Here is a 15,377-nt window from a genome sequence, read left to right on the forward strand (position 1 = left end):
ATATTATCATGTAACTGTAAAGTTATAGCTCATGTAAAAACATCCTGTCTTTAATCAGAAAATTAAGATCTCCTATGATGATACATTTCCCAGTAGTATTTACCTTGTTAGTCATATTCAATTTGATTGTATTTTATCTTTATACAGCCATGGTCTTGGAAGGTGGACACCTTTCATGAGTCCAAAAGAATGTCTTTTACTAAGATATTTTACCTAGGCCCATTTTGTTTTCTCTATGATTTTCCTTCAGACTTTTTGACAATTATTTCCTTCAGTGGCATACAAAATTTCTTCATCACCTTTTTCTTTACATCTGCTTTTCCTAAACTTTGTTGTCTGTGCTCCAGGCATGACTGCTGCTTCACTATTTCTTTTTTGTGAGTTCTACTGCTCTTCTGGAGTTACTCTAAGACTTCCTAAAACTGCAAATCCCAACGAAGCATAATCATGTAATTCAAGAGGACTAGAAAACCAAGATGAATCAATTCTTTCTTCAGCTAATCAATACTCTATTATCACTGGCTCTTTGACATACTGTTCCTGCACAGACTCCCTTGGAAGCAATGACATCCTATAGCCTCTTGTGAGTGTGATTCAAGATGCAGTGACAGTGATTGCATTTTTATTTATTTTTAGATAGGTTTCTGTGTGTGTCCACAAATGAGAAGATTCATGATTACTTCTAGATATTTAATCACTTTTCCCATAAGTATTCCTTCCTGTACACCTGTCTGTCTCATTGAGAATGATTATTCTGGTTAAGGATCTATTATAGAAACATTTTAATTTCCTGCTTCCCAGTGCTTAGAACGTTCAATGATGGCACTCAAACAATTCAAATAAGACATCAGACATTGCTGAAAGACATATTTTATCTGCATTATCAAAAGGAGCAATGCTATAGGAGCAGATCTGTAAGTCAATTAACCTGACGTTGAGGACCTAGCTGCTGCACTGATTTGTTTTGAGTTTTGAACCAGCTGTAATCTGGTCCTGTGGCCGGAATCCCATTAGCAATTGGGGTACATCAAGTGAGTTTCTAAGAACGTCTTCCAGTTTTATTTTATCTGAAAAGAATTTGGTTTTGCAGGCTCCGAGACAGGTTTTCAGCGTAACCCTAGGTGCGGTGAGCAGGGTTGATCAGGAGACTGGTTTTAACCTCCTATGTGTGGTATAAATAGCACACTAAAGTAGAAGCACTCACTGATATGCTGTTATACTTTAAATGAGAGGAGAAAAACAATTGGCTAATCTGAAACTTCTTTTGGCATTTTTGAAGCATCTATCCATGTAGACTTGGTGATTTTACAAAGAAAAAAACTCCAATGGAATGGGGAGAACATTTGATGTGTGCTAATGAGAACCAGAGTTGATGTACCTGCACTCTGTGCCCTTCAAAACTGAAATTCAACTTGTATATATATATAGTTTTGCAAAACTTTGAGAGGATGGATATTCTTTGCTTGTGTATATGGAGTAATAGTACACGACAGCTGAAGCCTGGTGTATCATAGTTCCTCTGCTACTCATATCCATACTAGCCAGATTAAAATAAGACAGCTTTAGCTATGCTAGCACATGCTAAAATCTCTCCTTTTATTTTGCTGCACAGAGAGACTTATGTTTTAATTTTTAGGTAGCCCTGTGTGGAGCCAGGAGTTGGACTCAGTGATCCTTGTTGGTCCCTCCCGACTCGAGATAGCCTATGATTCGATGACAAACACAGAAGAGGCAGATGTGGCAAAAGGGGAAAAGAAGAATGAAGTAAGAGCCCAGAGTCCTGTACGCATTAATATGAAACAATAAGATTATCTTATGTGGGAGGGTAAAGTTCTTTTCATACATCTTCTTCATAAGTTTTGGAAGCTTTTCATAACCACCACATAGGCTTTCCTAGATGTTAATAAATCATTGAATAATTGTTGTAATGAATATGATTTCACAACAATCAAATAGCTGTATAAGGAAAGCTATTCCTCTCTTTACAGTATTCAACTCATACAGACACTTTAAAATACCAGCTTGTGGTCCATGATTAGTAGAACAATCTTGCTGATGCTTAGCTGTCAATTTTAATGAAAGTGTCAGGGGATAAATTAGCTGTGAATCTTCTTACTCCTTCTCAGATTTGGATAAAATTGCTGACTTGGTTCAAAAATTACTGAAGGGGAAGGAACTGACAGTGAGAGAAACTGCAGAAGTTTCATTTCCTTAGGAAAAAAAAGATTAGCAAGCCAATCTGCTACGATACTTGCATTTTGATTATTTTAAAGCATGATACTTGGGATTGCATTTTGTTCTTCTCCTACAACTTTTTGTTTTATTGTCTTTTACAAATCTTGATTTATTTTAGCTTCTGGGTAGAGACTCACTAGCAACTTCAAAAAGCAACAGAATCTTAATTATCTAATTTCTCTTTCAAATATTTATTATTAGCATATTTGCTAGTTAAATCTTCACATCTCCTAATGCTGATTAGAGGATGTCAATTCAGAGCACTTTATAGATGTTAGTCCAGGTCTTTGAAAAAAGAAGATATGTGACTTTAAAATAAAGTGCCTCTACACTCAACCCACAGTAGCATCTAGAGGTAGTCTTATTTCCTGTGGAGATGAAGAGGAAATGCACTAAGGGTGTGAAAATTTTCTTTAGTTTATTTTTTAACTCCTAAAGAGCAAAGGTCTTGCATATTTCTCCTTTGACTTTAAATTTTAAATCTAACTCGAAACTCTTTGCAACTAAATCGCTCTCAAGAAGTCTATTTCTAAGTAAAATGTCATCTGTGGATGGATTGCTTGTACATTTGATTTTCTGGTGTCCTCATAAGTGTTCTGAAGGCAGGACAGAAACAGGTAGGACCAAGTCATCATTCCATTTTTTTTTTTTTTTTCTGTGAGTAAAGTTGGCTGGTTTGCTTAGTCACACAATTATGAATGGCACTAAAGAGTATGGCGGGCAAGGGGAATCCCCACCAAACTATCTCCTGGGTTGTTTTAGAAGAAAGGATTACATCACACATCAGATTTTGGCTAGAAAACCTCCCGTGGACATTTCTAAAAAGTTATGACAAAAAATGTCCACTCCGTAAGCTGATTTGAAATATTTCATGGATTTTTTTTCTTACTTATGTTTGAAACGGATCATTAACTTTCAACATGTGTCCACACCTGCACACTAATGCTTACATATACATATGAGTTATTTGATTATTGCGAACAATGTAAGAGATAACATGAAAATGACCAGATTTTCCCCCAAAATGCTCATATTTCAACATATTTCAGTAAGAAATTAAGGAATAACAGGGTTGCTTTCATTAGTGTTTTCCTTCAAATTTAAATATGCACGTTATTTTCACACAATAAAAGTCTGTGTCTGTGTGAGAAAGGTACTTAAGCTGGGAAAACAAATATGACTGTACAATAAGCACTTGAATGGCAATTTAATTTTTTGGTAAAAACTAAAGCAAAAAAATCCACTGAAAATAAAAGCCAGCGACGCAGACAATCAACATAAGAAGAAGGAATGAGTCACAAAAACTGATACGTGGAGAAAATTCAATAAATATAATGGGAGGAAGATGAATGGAGCTGGCTCACCAATCGGTGGTAAGTCTGAAAAGCACTATTGGGATATCATATTGAGAATGTGTGGTAAGTACTGGGTTGTTAACACGAAATCAAAGCCCCTCGATCAGTCTGTAATGAACTTCTGGCAGAGTCCCTGCAATTTTGGAGGTATTGCAAGCTGGATCCTGATGAGGTTGATGGACACCCCTGACTGTATTCACTCAATGCATACAACAACTAACTGACAGCTGATCAAAGTCTAGTTTAATTTGGCCTTCTCTCTTTAAAAATAACACAGTCCTTTTGAAAAGGTGTCATGAGGTACTATGACAGATACCAGGATGCGGAAGTTCAGATGACATTTTGGCTTCTATTGAATGTGGACCTAAGGTCCTAAGAAAGTGAAACTGAATAAATAGTGGTCTCTAAAAATGACAGAGGTTTCTCTGGATGAAGAGACCGTATATAGAAGAAAACACGCTCCCATTTGCTGAGAAAGACACTGTGAGCAAATTTTTATTATTATAGTATATTAATGTACAGCAAAGACATATATTCATGGGAAGTAACAGGAAGTTGGAACTAGAGTATAAAGTAAAGCCAAATTACATTGGAATTTGTTTCTTAATGAATTAGTTTTCTTAAAGTGAATAAAAATGTTACCTTACAACTATTTGTGGAAAAGCTAATGGAAATACTAGACTGCTGGTCTTACAGAGAGCAGAGGTATTATGGAAGAGCTAGAACACCTTGAAATATCATTTTGGGAAGAACCATATTTATAAAATGCATCTTCATTTTATAGAAAACTTTAAAAACAGTAAGGTGCAAAGTACCTTATCTGAAGTCAGTAGGTTGAATTGATAGCATTCGATTGATAATATTCATGGTTAGCATTAAAAATCAGCAACATTCATGTTGTAGGTGTCATTGCTGCTTATGAAACCTAGATGGAAATATTCAAAACTCCTTAGGAAGAACCTGAAAACAATTACATTTAAATAGTAAGTTTTTCTATTGGACTTACTATGCCTTTAGAAATTATTGTTTTCAATACTTTCCTTGCAACCATGACAATTAAAAAGTGCTTAGAAAAAAATTCCGACCCCAAATCTCTAAAATAAACACTGAGATTCAAAAAATCACATCACGAAAGACGTTTAGGCTTTAGAAAGGAAACAAATACTGTGAGATTCATGATCTAATGCTCAGAACTGGCTGAATCTCCAGAGGTTATATTGGTGCTGACAACAGAAAACTTTCAAGACTAAATGTTTCATTCTTCTTGGAAGAATGAAGAAGAGCTGATGAAAATGAAACGTTTCATGCAGAAAAACCCATAGGTATTCTGTGGTTATAGCACAGGAGGTATTTTATGCAATGCCAGCCAACACTTGAACATGGAAAACACTGACATGGAAAAGCGTATCTATGCTCAAAAGTATTTAACTTAAATTGAAGAAGATTTGAAGATTTCTTTTATTTAATGGGAAACAGATTATAATTAGGAGGTCAGTTTGTTAAAATACTCCAGCTGTAGAAGTATAAAGTAAAAACACGGGCCATTTCTCCATCATGGTCTTCTACAATGTCATTATCATTTCCCACAATTTACTACAAGAAAAAACATATTTTAGGATTGCAACTGCCTTTCTTATGCTGTCTCTCACTGGTCTCACAATATCTTAATGCATACATGCAGACTGTGTTTTTCTGGAGAGCTGGAAAACAATTTGTACCAATCTGAAATACAAAACAAGGAACAGAGACCCTTCAGGTTCCATTATATATTGCTATCCGTGCACAATCAACAATGAGACAACTTATGTTTTATGTTTTTCTTTCCAGCCTCAGAATTCCTTATACTTATCAGTTCAATAGACTTTCAAAGAAAGGGAAGGGAAGTAACTTTGTGCTCACTTTTATGAACAGGAACATTAACTGCTGTTAATGGTGACAGATGTTCTGAGACAAACATTTATTGTCAGCTCTATATGCTACAGACTATTATTTAAATGTAAGTGCTGAATATTCACCTTAAGCTATTGCTGGGGTCTCTAGGCATTATAGAGCTGATGTACAATTAGGAGTGGTCAAAAAGTCCACAGCAGAGTGTGAGGAAGGCCAGCCCTGAACAAGTATTCACAGATGACAGGGAACCTTACCCAGGGAAAAGAAGATACATGTTCAAACCAAAACCCAGGCAAGACAAAAGCTTGAACTCCTCTTCTTAAAGGGTGGATGAGTACTCAGACCATGAGGGGACAGTTATTTCCTCTTACTAATTCGGAAAGTAATCACTAGTGTTTTGTGGGGAAAGGCTCTCCCATCTCATAAAAATTTTTCCATCCCACATGGGTTTACCAAATTGAAATTCTGAAGGGAAGTGTGAAACAAATGTCTTGTGTCAGTCAACGTACCATGTTTCTAATATTTTTAATTTACACTCTGATCACTTAAAGTTGTATCCACCAGTTAATTATTAGTCTCGATATCTCTCTCTCTGGATATCTATCACCATGGGGTGTTAGTTTTCTCTGCCTTCCCTTTCTTTGGAAGACTCATCAGCTAATGTATGTGAGAAATTTTGTGAAAGGAAAGAAGGATCTATAATATTGTCAAGGAAAGAGGGATCTATCTATTGCCATTTTTTTGTGCAAATAGGATGATGTAATAGAGGCCAAAGGGTCTTTCTTGTGTGGTATTTCAGGTCAGTACAAACTGCTTTTCTAGTTTTCTCCAAACAACAAAATTTCCAAAAAGTGCTTTGAATGGGCAAAGTAGAATATTTTGTTTAGAAAATGCCAAAAGAAATAATTTTGAGAATTTCAGAACTTACTCTCCACCTCAAAATAATAAAGAAAATTTATGAAGTCAATTCTATTCAATGAAAAGTTTCTTTTAAAAAGATCATCATTTTTCCAGAGGAAAATATATTTGTAGAATTCCCAAAATAATACCCTCATTATTGTGGAGGAAGAAAAGAAGGAAAATTTTCCTGCTTCATAAGGAAGTAAAGCTAAGAGGTGAAGTGTTATGCAAGGTCAGAATTACAGCTCAGGCAGGGATTTCCAACTCTGGGCTGCTTTCCTTGTGCAGTGGTAACAGAAACAGACACTGAGTTTTAGAGAAACGAAAGTCTGGCAGAGATCTGCTGGACTGGTAAATGAAGTTCCTTGTTAACCACTCAGCCAGCACTCTTAGGATTTCACATAAAATAAAAAATGAAAGGGAAAAATCTTTAGTCAGTGGTCATAGTGAAATCTGACATGACTTTGCAAGGACATCATTGGGTAATTGGTGTAACACATTGCCTGAACAAAAGGGTGTGAAACCTCTACTTTACATGAAGAGTCAGATGACTTCCAGGCAGCAAAATGAAAAAACACCTTGGTTTCATTTCCTACTGCTTTTGGAACAGATGAGAGTCCAGCTCCGACTGTCAAGCCACACACAAGGACCACTCCAATTATATGTGGCACAAGACTTTTCAATACCATTCTCGCACCTCTTTTTTTGCTAGATTAGGACTAGTACTCAGGCAAAGAGCTTGTATTAGTGGTAAACATTCAGTCCCATCCAGCATGCTTGGTATATCTGTCGTAAGAAAGACGGAAAAAAGATTGGATGCTTTTAGGCCCTTGGGTCAGTCTAGAAAAGGGGAGATATTTGCAGGATATCTCTGGAACTGATGCTCTGGAAAAGCCAATCCATAGGAGCTATCTGAACTTGAGTCTTCCTTCCCACTTGACTGATCACTCTTTTTGGGCAACAAGGCGTACACGGGACAATGGAACACTTTTGCTGGGAATGGGAAGCAAAACAGGGCTGGGAGCTGGCAAGATCCCTGGGCCTTGAGGGTCCTTACATTCTGACCACCTGCTGTAGGCTGTTGACTTGTTCCAATATGATTTGGAGAGACGTGATGACATGCGTTAATAGAAGAGAATGCTACAAGGCAATTATGTCAATTTTAACATGGCACCACTTATTCAAATGTAAAAAATGTAGAAAAAGGATTATGTATTTTTATATTAGGATTCATTTTCTGCCCTGCAACCAGATGATGAATTGGCCACAGAGCATTCGCCCCTTTAAATATGGTGATGGATAGAAGTACTGAAACAGAAATATAACCTTGATAGTCAGAAGAGGTATCTGGAAGTCAGAGCTGCACTCGGAAGATAATATGACAAAGCCAGATGTCATGGCTTTCTTCTTTACTATTTTCTTAATTCCTTGCCTCATTTTAATATATAATACTTTTAGTGATGATTAGTGGGCAAAAGACTGGACTGGGGGATGTTGTTTGTGTTCCTAGATTTGCCTTTCCTAGATGCTGAATGATCAAGAATTGTGCTGTGCTTCCATTTTCTTACCTGAAAAATTAGATGGTTGATAGTGGCCTCCTCAGAAAGGTGATGAGATCAAATGGAGGTGACCTGAGATATACAGCCTCCTGTGGATGAAAGAGGCATGTCTGATAGGTTTAAAAAGTCAGTCTAGCCTGGCACATGATAAATAGTTCTCTGCAGAAGAAGCCAGGATTACTGACTTCAATTTCCATCTCCTGGAATCTTCTGCCTGGTTGGATAATTACAGCAATTGATCGCATACAGTTGTATTGTAATTTGAGTAAATAACTGTTCCAAACTGTTTACCACCCTAGCAACACTTCTTTGCACGTTCTCTAGTAATCCAATGGAAAACCATTGCTCAAATTAGGATACAAGAAAAAAAAAAAAAAGAAGGATTTGATGACCCAGTCCCTCTTCCAGCTGTATATTTCTGACAGCTTAAAGAGAGCCATATGTAACAGGAATCACTTTCCATATGCCACTTGACTTCTCCTTTCCAACATTTTGCCAAAGAATCACTCCATCGGCTCATGGCCAGTTGATGCCTTTCAGCACATCTCTCACCTTGTAAATTTTTCTTGTTTTTCCTGTATGTATATATGAACCTATATTTAACTGTGCCACAACATGCCGTTTGACTGTGCTTGTCTTGAAAAGCAATACAGATATTTTCACATCACAGATAGGCTGGTATTATTATTGCCTTGTACACCTGTGAAGCAGCTTTGTATTTTTGATGTGATTACTTTTTTGCAGTGCTTTGAAGCCTCATTGAATAGCCTTGATTAGCATTATCATCTCACTTCCAAGGCAATAATTCCAGCAAATGAGTCATTGTTTACACAGTTTTAATTTCTCAAGTTAAAACCAATAAAGACATTGCATAGCATTACTACCCCAAGTACACTTACAGTCATAACACTTGTACAGTACTGCCCCTGTTGTGAGGCATGTGCCATCTGGGTATGCTGCTGTTCCCAGGGAGTTTTGCATGTAGTTTTTGGGCCTGTGACTGCTGTTCGGATTTGGTTCTAGTCTCTGCAAAATGGCAATTCCACTTTTGCAGTGGTAGTAGCAGTCTAGACCCAGTTTCTAGATGAAGGTCCTCTTTCAAGCTGCAGATGAAAAACTGTTGATAGAATTACTGGTCATTTCTTGAGGCTGGATATGCTGCTGAGGAAGGAGACGGCTTCTGGCAAAGAACACTTGATGACCCATCCAGGAGCTGGAGAGCTCAAGCCATAGTTGTTGGAGACCTGTTTGATTCTCATATGTTTCTGATGGGCTACAGACATTGTCCACTGTACACTGTGTGAACTGAGCCCACATCTACCCTCTGCCTGACCCCCTCTCTTTTCTTTTTTCATGTGGGTTCCTTCTTCTTCCCCTTATGAGTCTCCTTCCTACCCTGTATTTATATACTACAGCCTAAAATTACTCCGATTTCTTTATACAGGTCTGCACAGTGAGCTTTTTTCCCTTGATATTCATCAAAGCAGAGTTCAATTATTACACAGGAACCTCTTCCACAGCTACCTCAACATAGTTGTTCTAGTGGCCTGTGTACACCTGGATACCATCCTGTCTTCCTGCTTTGATTTTTTTTTTTTTAATCATGTCCTTCTGTTTTCATACTTCACGTGCACAAGTGCAAATGAATGTGCAGGTGGGGAATTTTAATTATTGTCAAACACAGATGAGTGTCCTGAGTAGCAAGTATTCTACTTTTGCAGATAGTAGGAAACTATGGAGATATTTAATATGATGCATCATTGTATCCTTGTTAGAACCTAATTTTCCTCAAGCTTAGTCTGAATCTGGAGATGAATATTGAGACAGACAAAAAATACACTTTAGACCATGGAAACAATGCAAATAGTTTTTCACAAAAGGACAGTGGTAAAGAGATATAAATTTTTAAGTGACTCTGAAGTATACCATGTTAGTATCAGTGGTTACTTTAAAAGAATGCCGGAAATGAGTTGGCTGTTATATTGACCCCTTAACCACATGATATGATTTTTCAGATAGCTTGTAAGAATATGCCTGAGCCACAATGGATACTCTTTAACCCGTACCATAATTTCCTCCTTTTCCCCAACCACGTGTAAAAGAAAATTCAGAACTGTCACGTAAATGTTACCCTCTGACGAACCACTGAAAAATTTTCCAGGACCATACTTTAAGAAAGATGCTTTCGAGGGATTCCCTCGACTAGCCAAAAGCGAAGTCTTATCTGACACTATCTTGGCTAAATATACACAGCCTGTGATGACGAAATAAAAAAATTCAAGACCAGGTATAAATACCACTGACAGCCAGATGAAGTTCACTCATCTACTTTCTTCTAATAGAAGATACAACTATTAGAAGTTGAAGCTCATTACTCTTAGATCTGACATCTCCCAGAAGTTACCTGAGCATATTAACTGAACTATCACCAAGAAAATGACTTGCCAGACCTACTGCTTGTTTGTTCTCTCTGTCATCATGATTTATTTTGGATGTTCTGGAAGTGCTTTATTTCTAGGTCAACTTCAAAATGACATAGACAAACTGAAAGCTGATTTTGTAAGTACAGTCTTCTACTGCATTTCTCTTCTTCTTCTACTTGTGCTGTAGATCCAGATTTGAGCACTGCTTGTCATAAACCTCAATGTGTACCAATAGGGATCATAGAACTAATGTTTGTTACATTTTTTTTTTTTTTAAACAGAATATGAACAATTTCTTTGGTTTTGCCAGCTTTTATTCATTCACTAACATGGTTCAGTTTTTCAATAATGATTTTAGTAGTTTGCATTTATTTCAGTGGCACTCCACCTTTCACAAGAGCTTCTACCAGCTCCATTTGGCTTTTGATTTCATGGAATATTTTATAACAAAAAAATCTTAATGCAATTTAATATGAATGAATGAACCTTGATTCAATTCTATTCAGCTACAGTTTACTGACACTGAATTAGTTTTAGCTTAGTTAACAGAGGATTTATTATTAGTTGCAATATAAGCAAAATGTTTTACTTTAACAGAAGCATCTTGTGTTTTTTGTTACTATCAATAATATATTGCCCAAGGTTGGTCACTGCTGCTTATTCTTTAGCATCCTCCAGCCATCCTGTTTCCATATCTCTGACTGATCTGGTGTGGGAATGTTAAGTGATATTACTTCTTTTCAGACAGAATTTTGATAACTTAATTGTAATATCAATTCAATTGTCTCCATCCAGGAGGCATTAAAATAGACCACAACTAATTTTAGCTGGAATTAGTCACACAGATAAGGGATCTACAACAGAGTCACTTCTAGTTTACAGTTAACAGCATTTATTCTTCATATATATATATATATATATAGAATATACATACATATTTTTTAAACACATGAAATTAACTGCAAGAGTTTTCTCCTATTTCCAGCTCTGATTTTTCAGCATTTTGATTTATATCTTACATTTTTCATTAGCATAGATCAAAGAGGTTCTCGGTAGAGTATAAATAACTCCGAGAGATCCTGAGCGGTGGTAAGCTTCTTGCAGAGAAATTAAAACTGCAGTCTGCAGCAGGTGCTCACCACCTTTCAGAAGTGCAAACCAAGGCTCGGCAAGGTGTTTGGTGTGGGGAGCCAATCAGCCTACGAGTTTTCTGTCAGCCTGCAAGTTTTCCCATTACACTCATTATATTTAAATTACCAAGCAGCGAAAAAAGGAAATAGTGACTGTTGTATACAAAAAGAAAAAAAAAAAAAAAAAAAACACAAGGAAAAAAAATACACACAGAGAAAAGGAAATGATTCAACTTGCCTTTCCTTTGTAGGAGAACTGTATTGCTCTTTGTTTCCTAGAATCTGCCACAGTGTGTGGCTAACACCTGATGGTTAAACTCAGACCCTGCGAGCCTTTTGGTAGCCCACAACCCCTATGTATCCCCACGTCTGACTGTGGGCTACTGAGCTATTCTCTGGTTTTACAAACTGTAGTTTTATAGTATGGTTAATTTGCCTTTGTTCCATATGAGATTTTACTAAGACTGGGTAAATTCAAGCCCACAGACCGGTGGATTTCAACTCATCAGAAAACATGGCAAGACCAGGTCTGACAATTGCCTAGACAGCTGCTGAGCTTATTAAGTTTAATTTTCAGTTGTCAATACCAAACCTTGCATAGAGCATTTAGTGAAACATATGGTGCTAAATGTCTCTATTTAGATGACTTATAGCAGGAGAAGACATTTAAAAACAGATTAATGCTGTTTCTGTTACTACGCAGTCATCCAGTGTGAATTGGTGCTTAGAGAACATATTTGCAAAATATACTCTCAGAAGTGAAAAGAAGCCCAGAAGTGAAAGCACCGTAGTAGTTATAGGCCAGCGGTGCAAAAATTACGTGTCTATGTTTTTTACTGCTCATTTGAGGAGAACACTATTTACCTTGTAATAAGTGCTGTATGTATAACAGATGTGTATGTTCTCTGTTGCAGAATGCAAGTAATTCGGATGTAGCTGATGGCAATCCTGTTTTTATAGAGAAAGTGAAAAACTGGACAGAGGTAAGTCAGAACCTCATGTGACAAAGTATCTCAGGCATGTTGTAGGGCACTTTTGGTAAAAAGCAGCTCCAAGACCAGTGTAACCAGACAGGGTAGAACGAACAAAAGCAGAGGTTTCTTTAGAAGCTTGAAAATGAGAAAACAACTCCCCCTTAAAATGCTCTTCATAAAGATCAAAGTGCTTTGTGCTGCACCATCAGCTGGTCCTGAGCTACAGTAAGCCCAGGAGATGAGTTACAGCATCTTCTTTGGCATCCTGTCCCTAGTGGCAGAGAGAAACCCCAAATGCTGAATTTTAGTTTCGTTCTTTTTCCTCTCGATGGACACTCACAAACTTTTCTTTTTGAATGTATTCTTCAACAGAGAAATGAAAAAAGGATCATACTGAGCCAGATTGTTACCCTGTACTTGGAAATGCTAAAGAAAACTGACATGTCAAAGCCACACATCAAAAATTTATCTGAGCAGCTCAATACTCTGAGAAATACCCTTTCCAATGACTACAAGAAGTTCAGAGACCTCGTGGAACTGTCAAACCTTCAGGTAAGGCTCTTTCCCTGCCTCCAAGGCACTCGTGACTTTATATTTTCCAGTTCAGTTTAAGTCTGACTCAGGCCAGTAACGGTTTAGTAACCCATTTGGTAACCCTCGGCTGGCTCTGCTCGGGCTGGAAAACTTGATGTTTCCAGCCATGCATCAGCTCAGGGGCGGCCCACCCCGAGTCTCGTTGGAATCTGGCGCAGAGGCACCATCACCAGCTCCTTATGATTACAAATTGGGTTGGAAAGTTGTGCCTGGCCACAGCATGCCTCTGACGGTTCTGGGGCCATCTGGCTTACTGGGTGTCAGCGGTGTGAGCCACCAACCTCCACTGACACGGATGCCCTGGCTGAGCTGACTGCTCGTAGGTAACTCAGATGGCATTGCGACACAGTAATAATCGTAGAGTGCCTCCATTGCACAGCACACAGCCAGTCTGCGACATGTTGCAAAGTAATGAAGAAAGCAGAAAAAAATTTTGTGAAAAAATGGCTCTTTGTTTCAGGAATTGGGTGGTAGAGTAATTGAAAGCTGCTGGTTCCTCTCTGCTCTGCTCCATTAGCAGCATAGATTGTAGGATGTGATCTGTAAATAATAATAGCTCTTGGTGTGACCTTCGTTCTGTTTGTTTCTTACTCAAAACAGCTGACCGGCTTGAAAATCCAACGCAAGGCTGTGAGTGAGCTGTTCAGTGTCTTACAGAAACTGGTGGAGACTTCGACTTCCAAAAGGAAAAGGAGCCAGTCTCCAAAGAGATGCAGATGTTAATGACATCATACAGCCTTTTGTACTGAATTATTTTACAATTTTTTTTGATGCACATTTTTTAAAATCTTTTTATTGAGCTTTTTATACATCTATTTATTAATATTTAAGTATTTTAAATAATTATTTATAAAGAAACACCAATCAAAGTATTTATACCTCCTACTGCTATGTAAGAAATTATTTTGTCTTAAAACTCTGTCTCTCTGTTACATGTCTGTTGGTCTGAAATTACAGAATGAGGTGATGTTTACCAAGTTTCCATGTGGAAATACTGAACTGACGTGATACCCAGGTATCCAAGTAGTGTTGTCCTGATCAGTCTCATCCTTCACTTATTTGAGGCACCAAGCCGGGAAAGTTTCTGTACTCAGGAGAACACATGCATATCTGCTTAGCTCTAAGCATATCTAAATCCAAATCAAGCAAATAGACATGCTTAGAGATGAGCAAAATGCTGAAGCACTTTTCTGAACCAGGGCTTTGGTGATTTATTGCTGATAATTATTGTTATGCACTGAAATGACTAAGAGGACAGGCTACTTGGCAACTCCAGGAAATGTGACTAACTCTATTGCACTGACTTCAACTTACTGATTATGAAAATGTCTTTTTTTTTTTCTTTTTTTTTGTATTGAATCATCTAAATGTGTCTGATGTCAATTTATTTATTTGGAAGTAGCAGTATGGATGTTTTTATCTTAAGGACTGTATTTTTCTACTGGAATATTATTTAAATGTTTGAATTTCACAATGAAAGCTTTTAAATTTTTGGATTTCAAATAAAAATAGATTAATGAAATGTGCTTGCTTATTTATTCACCAGAATCTCTGTGCAAAGTAGAATTCTAATCTTGCTTGATGCCATCAAAAATGGCCCTGTACAGACATATGAAAACACATTTAATTTCCTTCTTTCTGCCCAAGATTTGGGAATGGATAATGGGTTTGAAGAAATTTGGCAGAAGTTATCTGGGGTCTAAAATCCTCCAGTTCCTCAACTTCTGTTTCTTCTGGACGAAGAAACATTACTTTGTTCCGAGGAAGGCTTTGATGATTTGAAATGTGTTGTTACTCTGATTAAAAAAAACAAACCAAAACAACAACAACAAAAAACACAAGCAAAACAAACAAACAACAAAACAAGCAAACCAAAAAACAGCACTTTTAAATTTCTCTGCAAGTCAAAGACTCAAAGATATGGAGCCTAGATGGAAGTCGGCTGATCTGCTGGGCTCTTTGCAAGTGGTACAAGACGAAGGCCTAGGGCTGTTTGGGCTTTGAGTTGTCTCGGAGGCTAGGGTTTGGGAAGGGCAGTTCGTGGGACTTTCAAATTTCAGGTCCCCAGGTGGTTACCAAACAATCTGGGAGTAGACTTCCTTGGGCTGACAGGGAATGGGACAGACTTTCTTTGGGATTCCTGCCGACATGGGACTTCCAATCTACCCTGAACACCAGCGGAACCCATAAATTCCATCAGTAACACCTGGCCATGCCCAAGGTAAAGGTGCAGTAAGCCCAGTGGGCTTAGCTGTAACTGTTGCAGGCTTTTCTACTTCCTTGGGCCAAGCTGTCTCCCCTGGGGTAAGACACCTTC

At 37.6% G+C, this 15,377-nt stretch overlaps 1 protein-coding gene across 3 annotated transcripts; it reads left to right on the top strand.

The window, feature by feature from the left end:
* The first annotated feature begins 2,619 nt into the window (after positions 1–2,619).
* Positions 2,620–14,744, top strand: IFNG (interferon gamma). 3 transcript variants are annotated; one of them, XM_068669257.1, is made up of 5 exons: positions 2,620–2,852; positions 3,467–3,608; positions 12,407–12,475; positions 12,839–13,018; positions 13,661–14,743. In XM_068669257.1, exons 2-5 carry the CDS (start codon positions 3,585–3,587, stop codon positions 13,781–13,783), a joined length of 396 nt encoding a protein of 131 aa, XP_068525358.1. In that variant the 5' UTR covers positions 2,620–2,852; positions 3,467–3,584; the 3' UTR covers positions 13,784–14,743. The 3 variants fall into 3 exon arrangements, with proteins under 3 accessions (XP_068525358.1, XP_068525356.1, XP_068525357.1); XM_068669255.1 differs by having other exon boundaries at positions 2,620–10,498; positions 13,661–14,744; XM_068669256.1 differs by having other exon boundaries at positions 2,620–3,608; positions 13,661–14,744.
* The last annotated feature ends 633 nt before the right edge of the window (positions 14,745–15,377 follow it).

This window comes from Anas acuta, chromosome 1 (genome assembly GCF_963932015.1).
Source record: "Anas acuta chromosome 1, bAnaAcu1.1, whole genome shotgun sequence".
Lineage (NCBI taxonomy): Eukaryota > Metazoa > Chordata > Aves > Anseriformes > Anatidae > Anas > Anas acuta.

Coding starts and splice junctions, on each gene's coding strand:
- IFNG (XM_068669255.1), top strand. CDS start 10,376: ATGACTTGCCAGACCTACTGCTTGTTTGTTCTCTCTGTCATCATGATT. Junction 10,499..12,406: donor ACAAACTGAAAGCTGATTTT/GTAAGTACAGTC, acceptor TCTCTGTTGCAG/AATGCAAGTAATTCGGATGT. Junction 12,476..12,838: donor AAGTGAAAAACTGGACAGAG/GTAAGTCAGAAC, acceptor ATTCTTCAACAG/AGAAATGAAAAAAGGATCAT.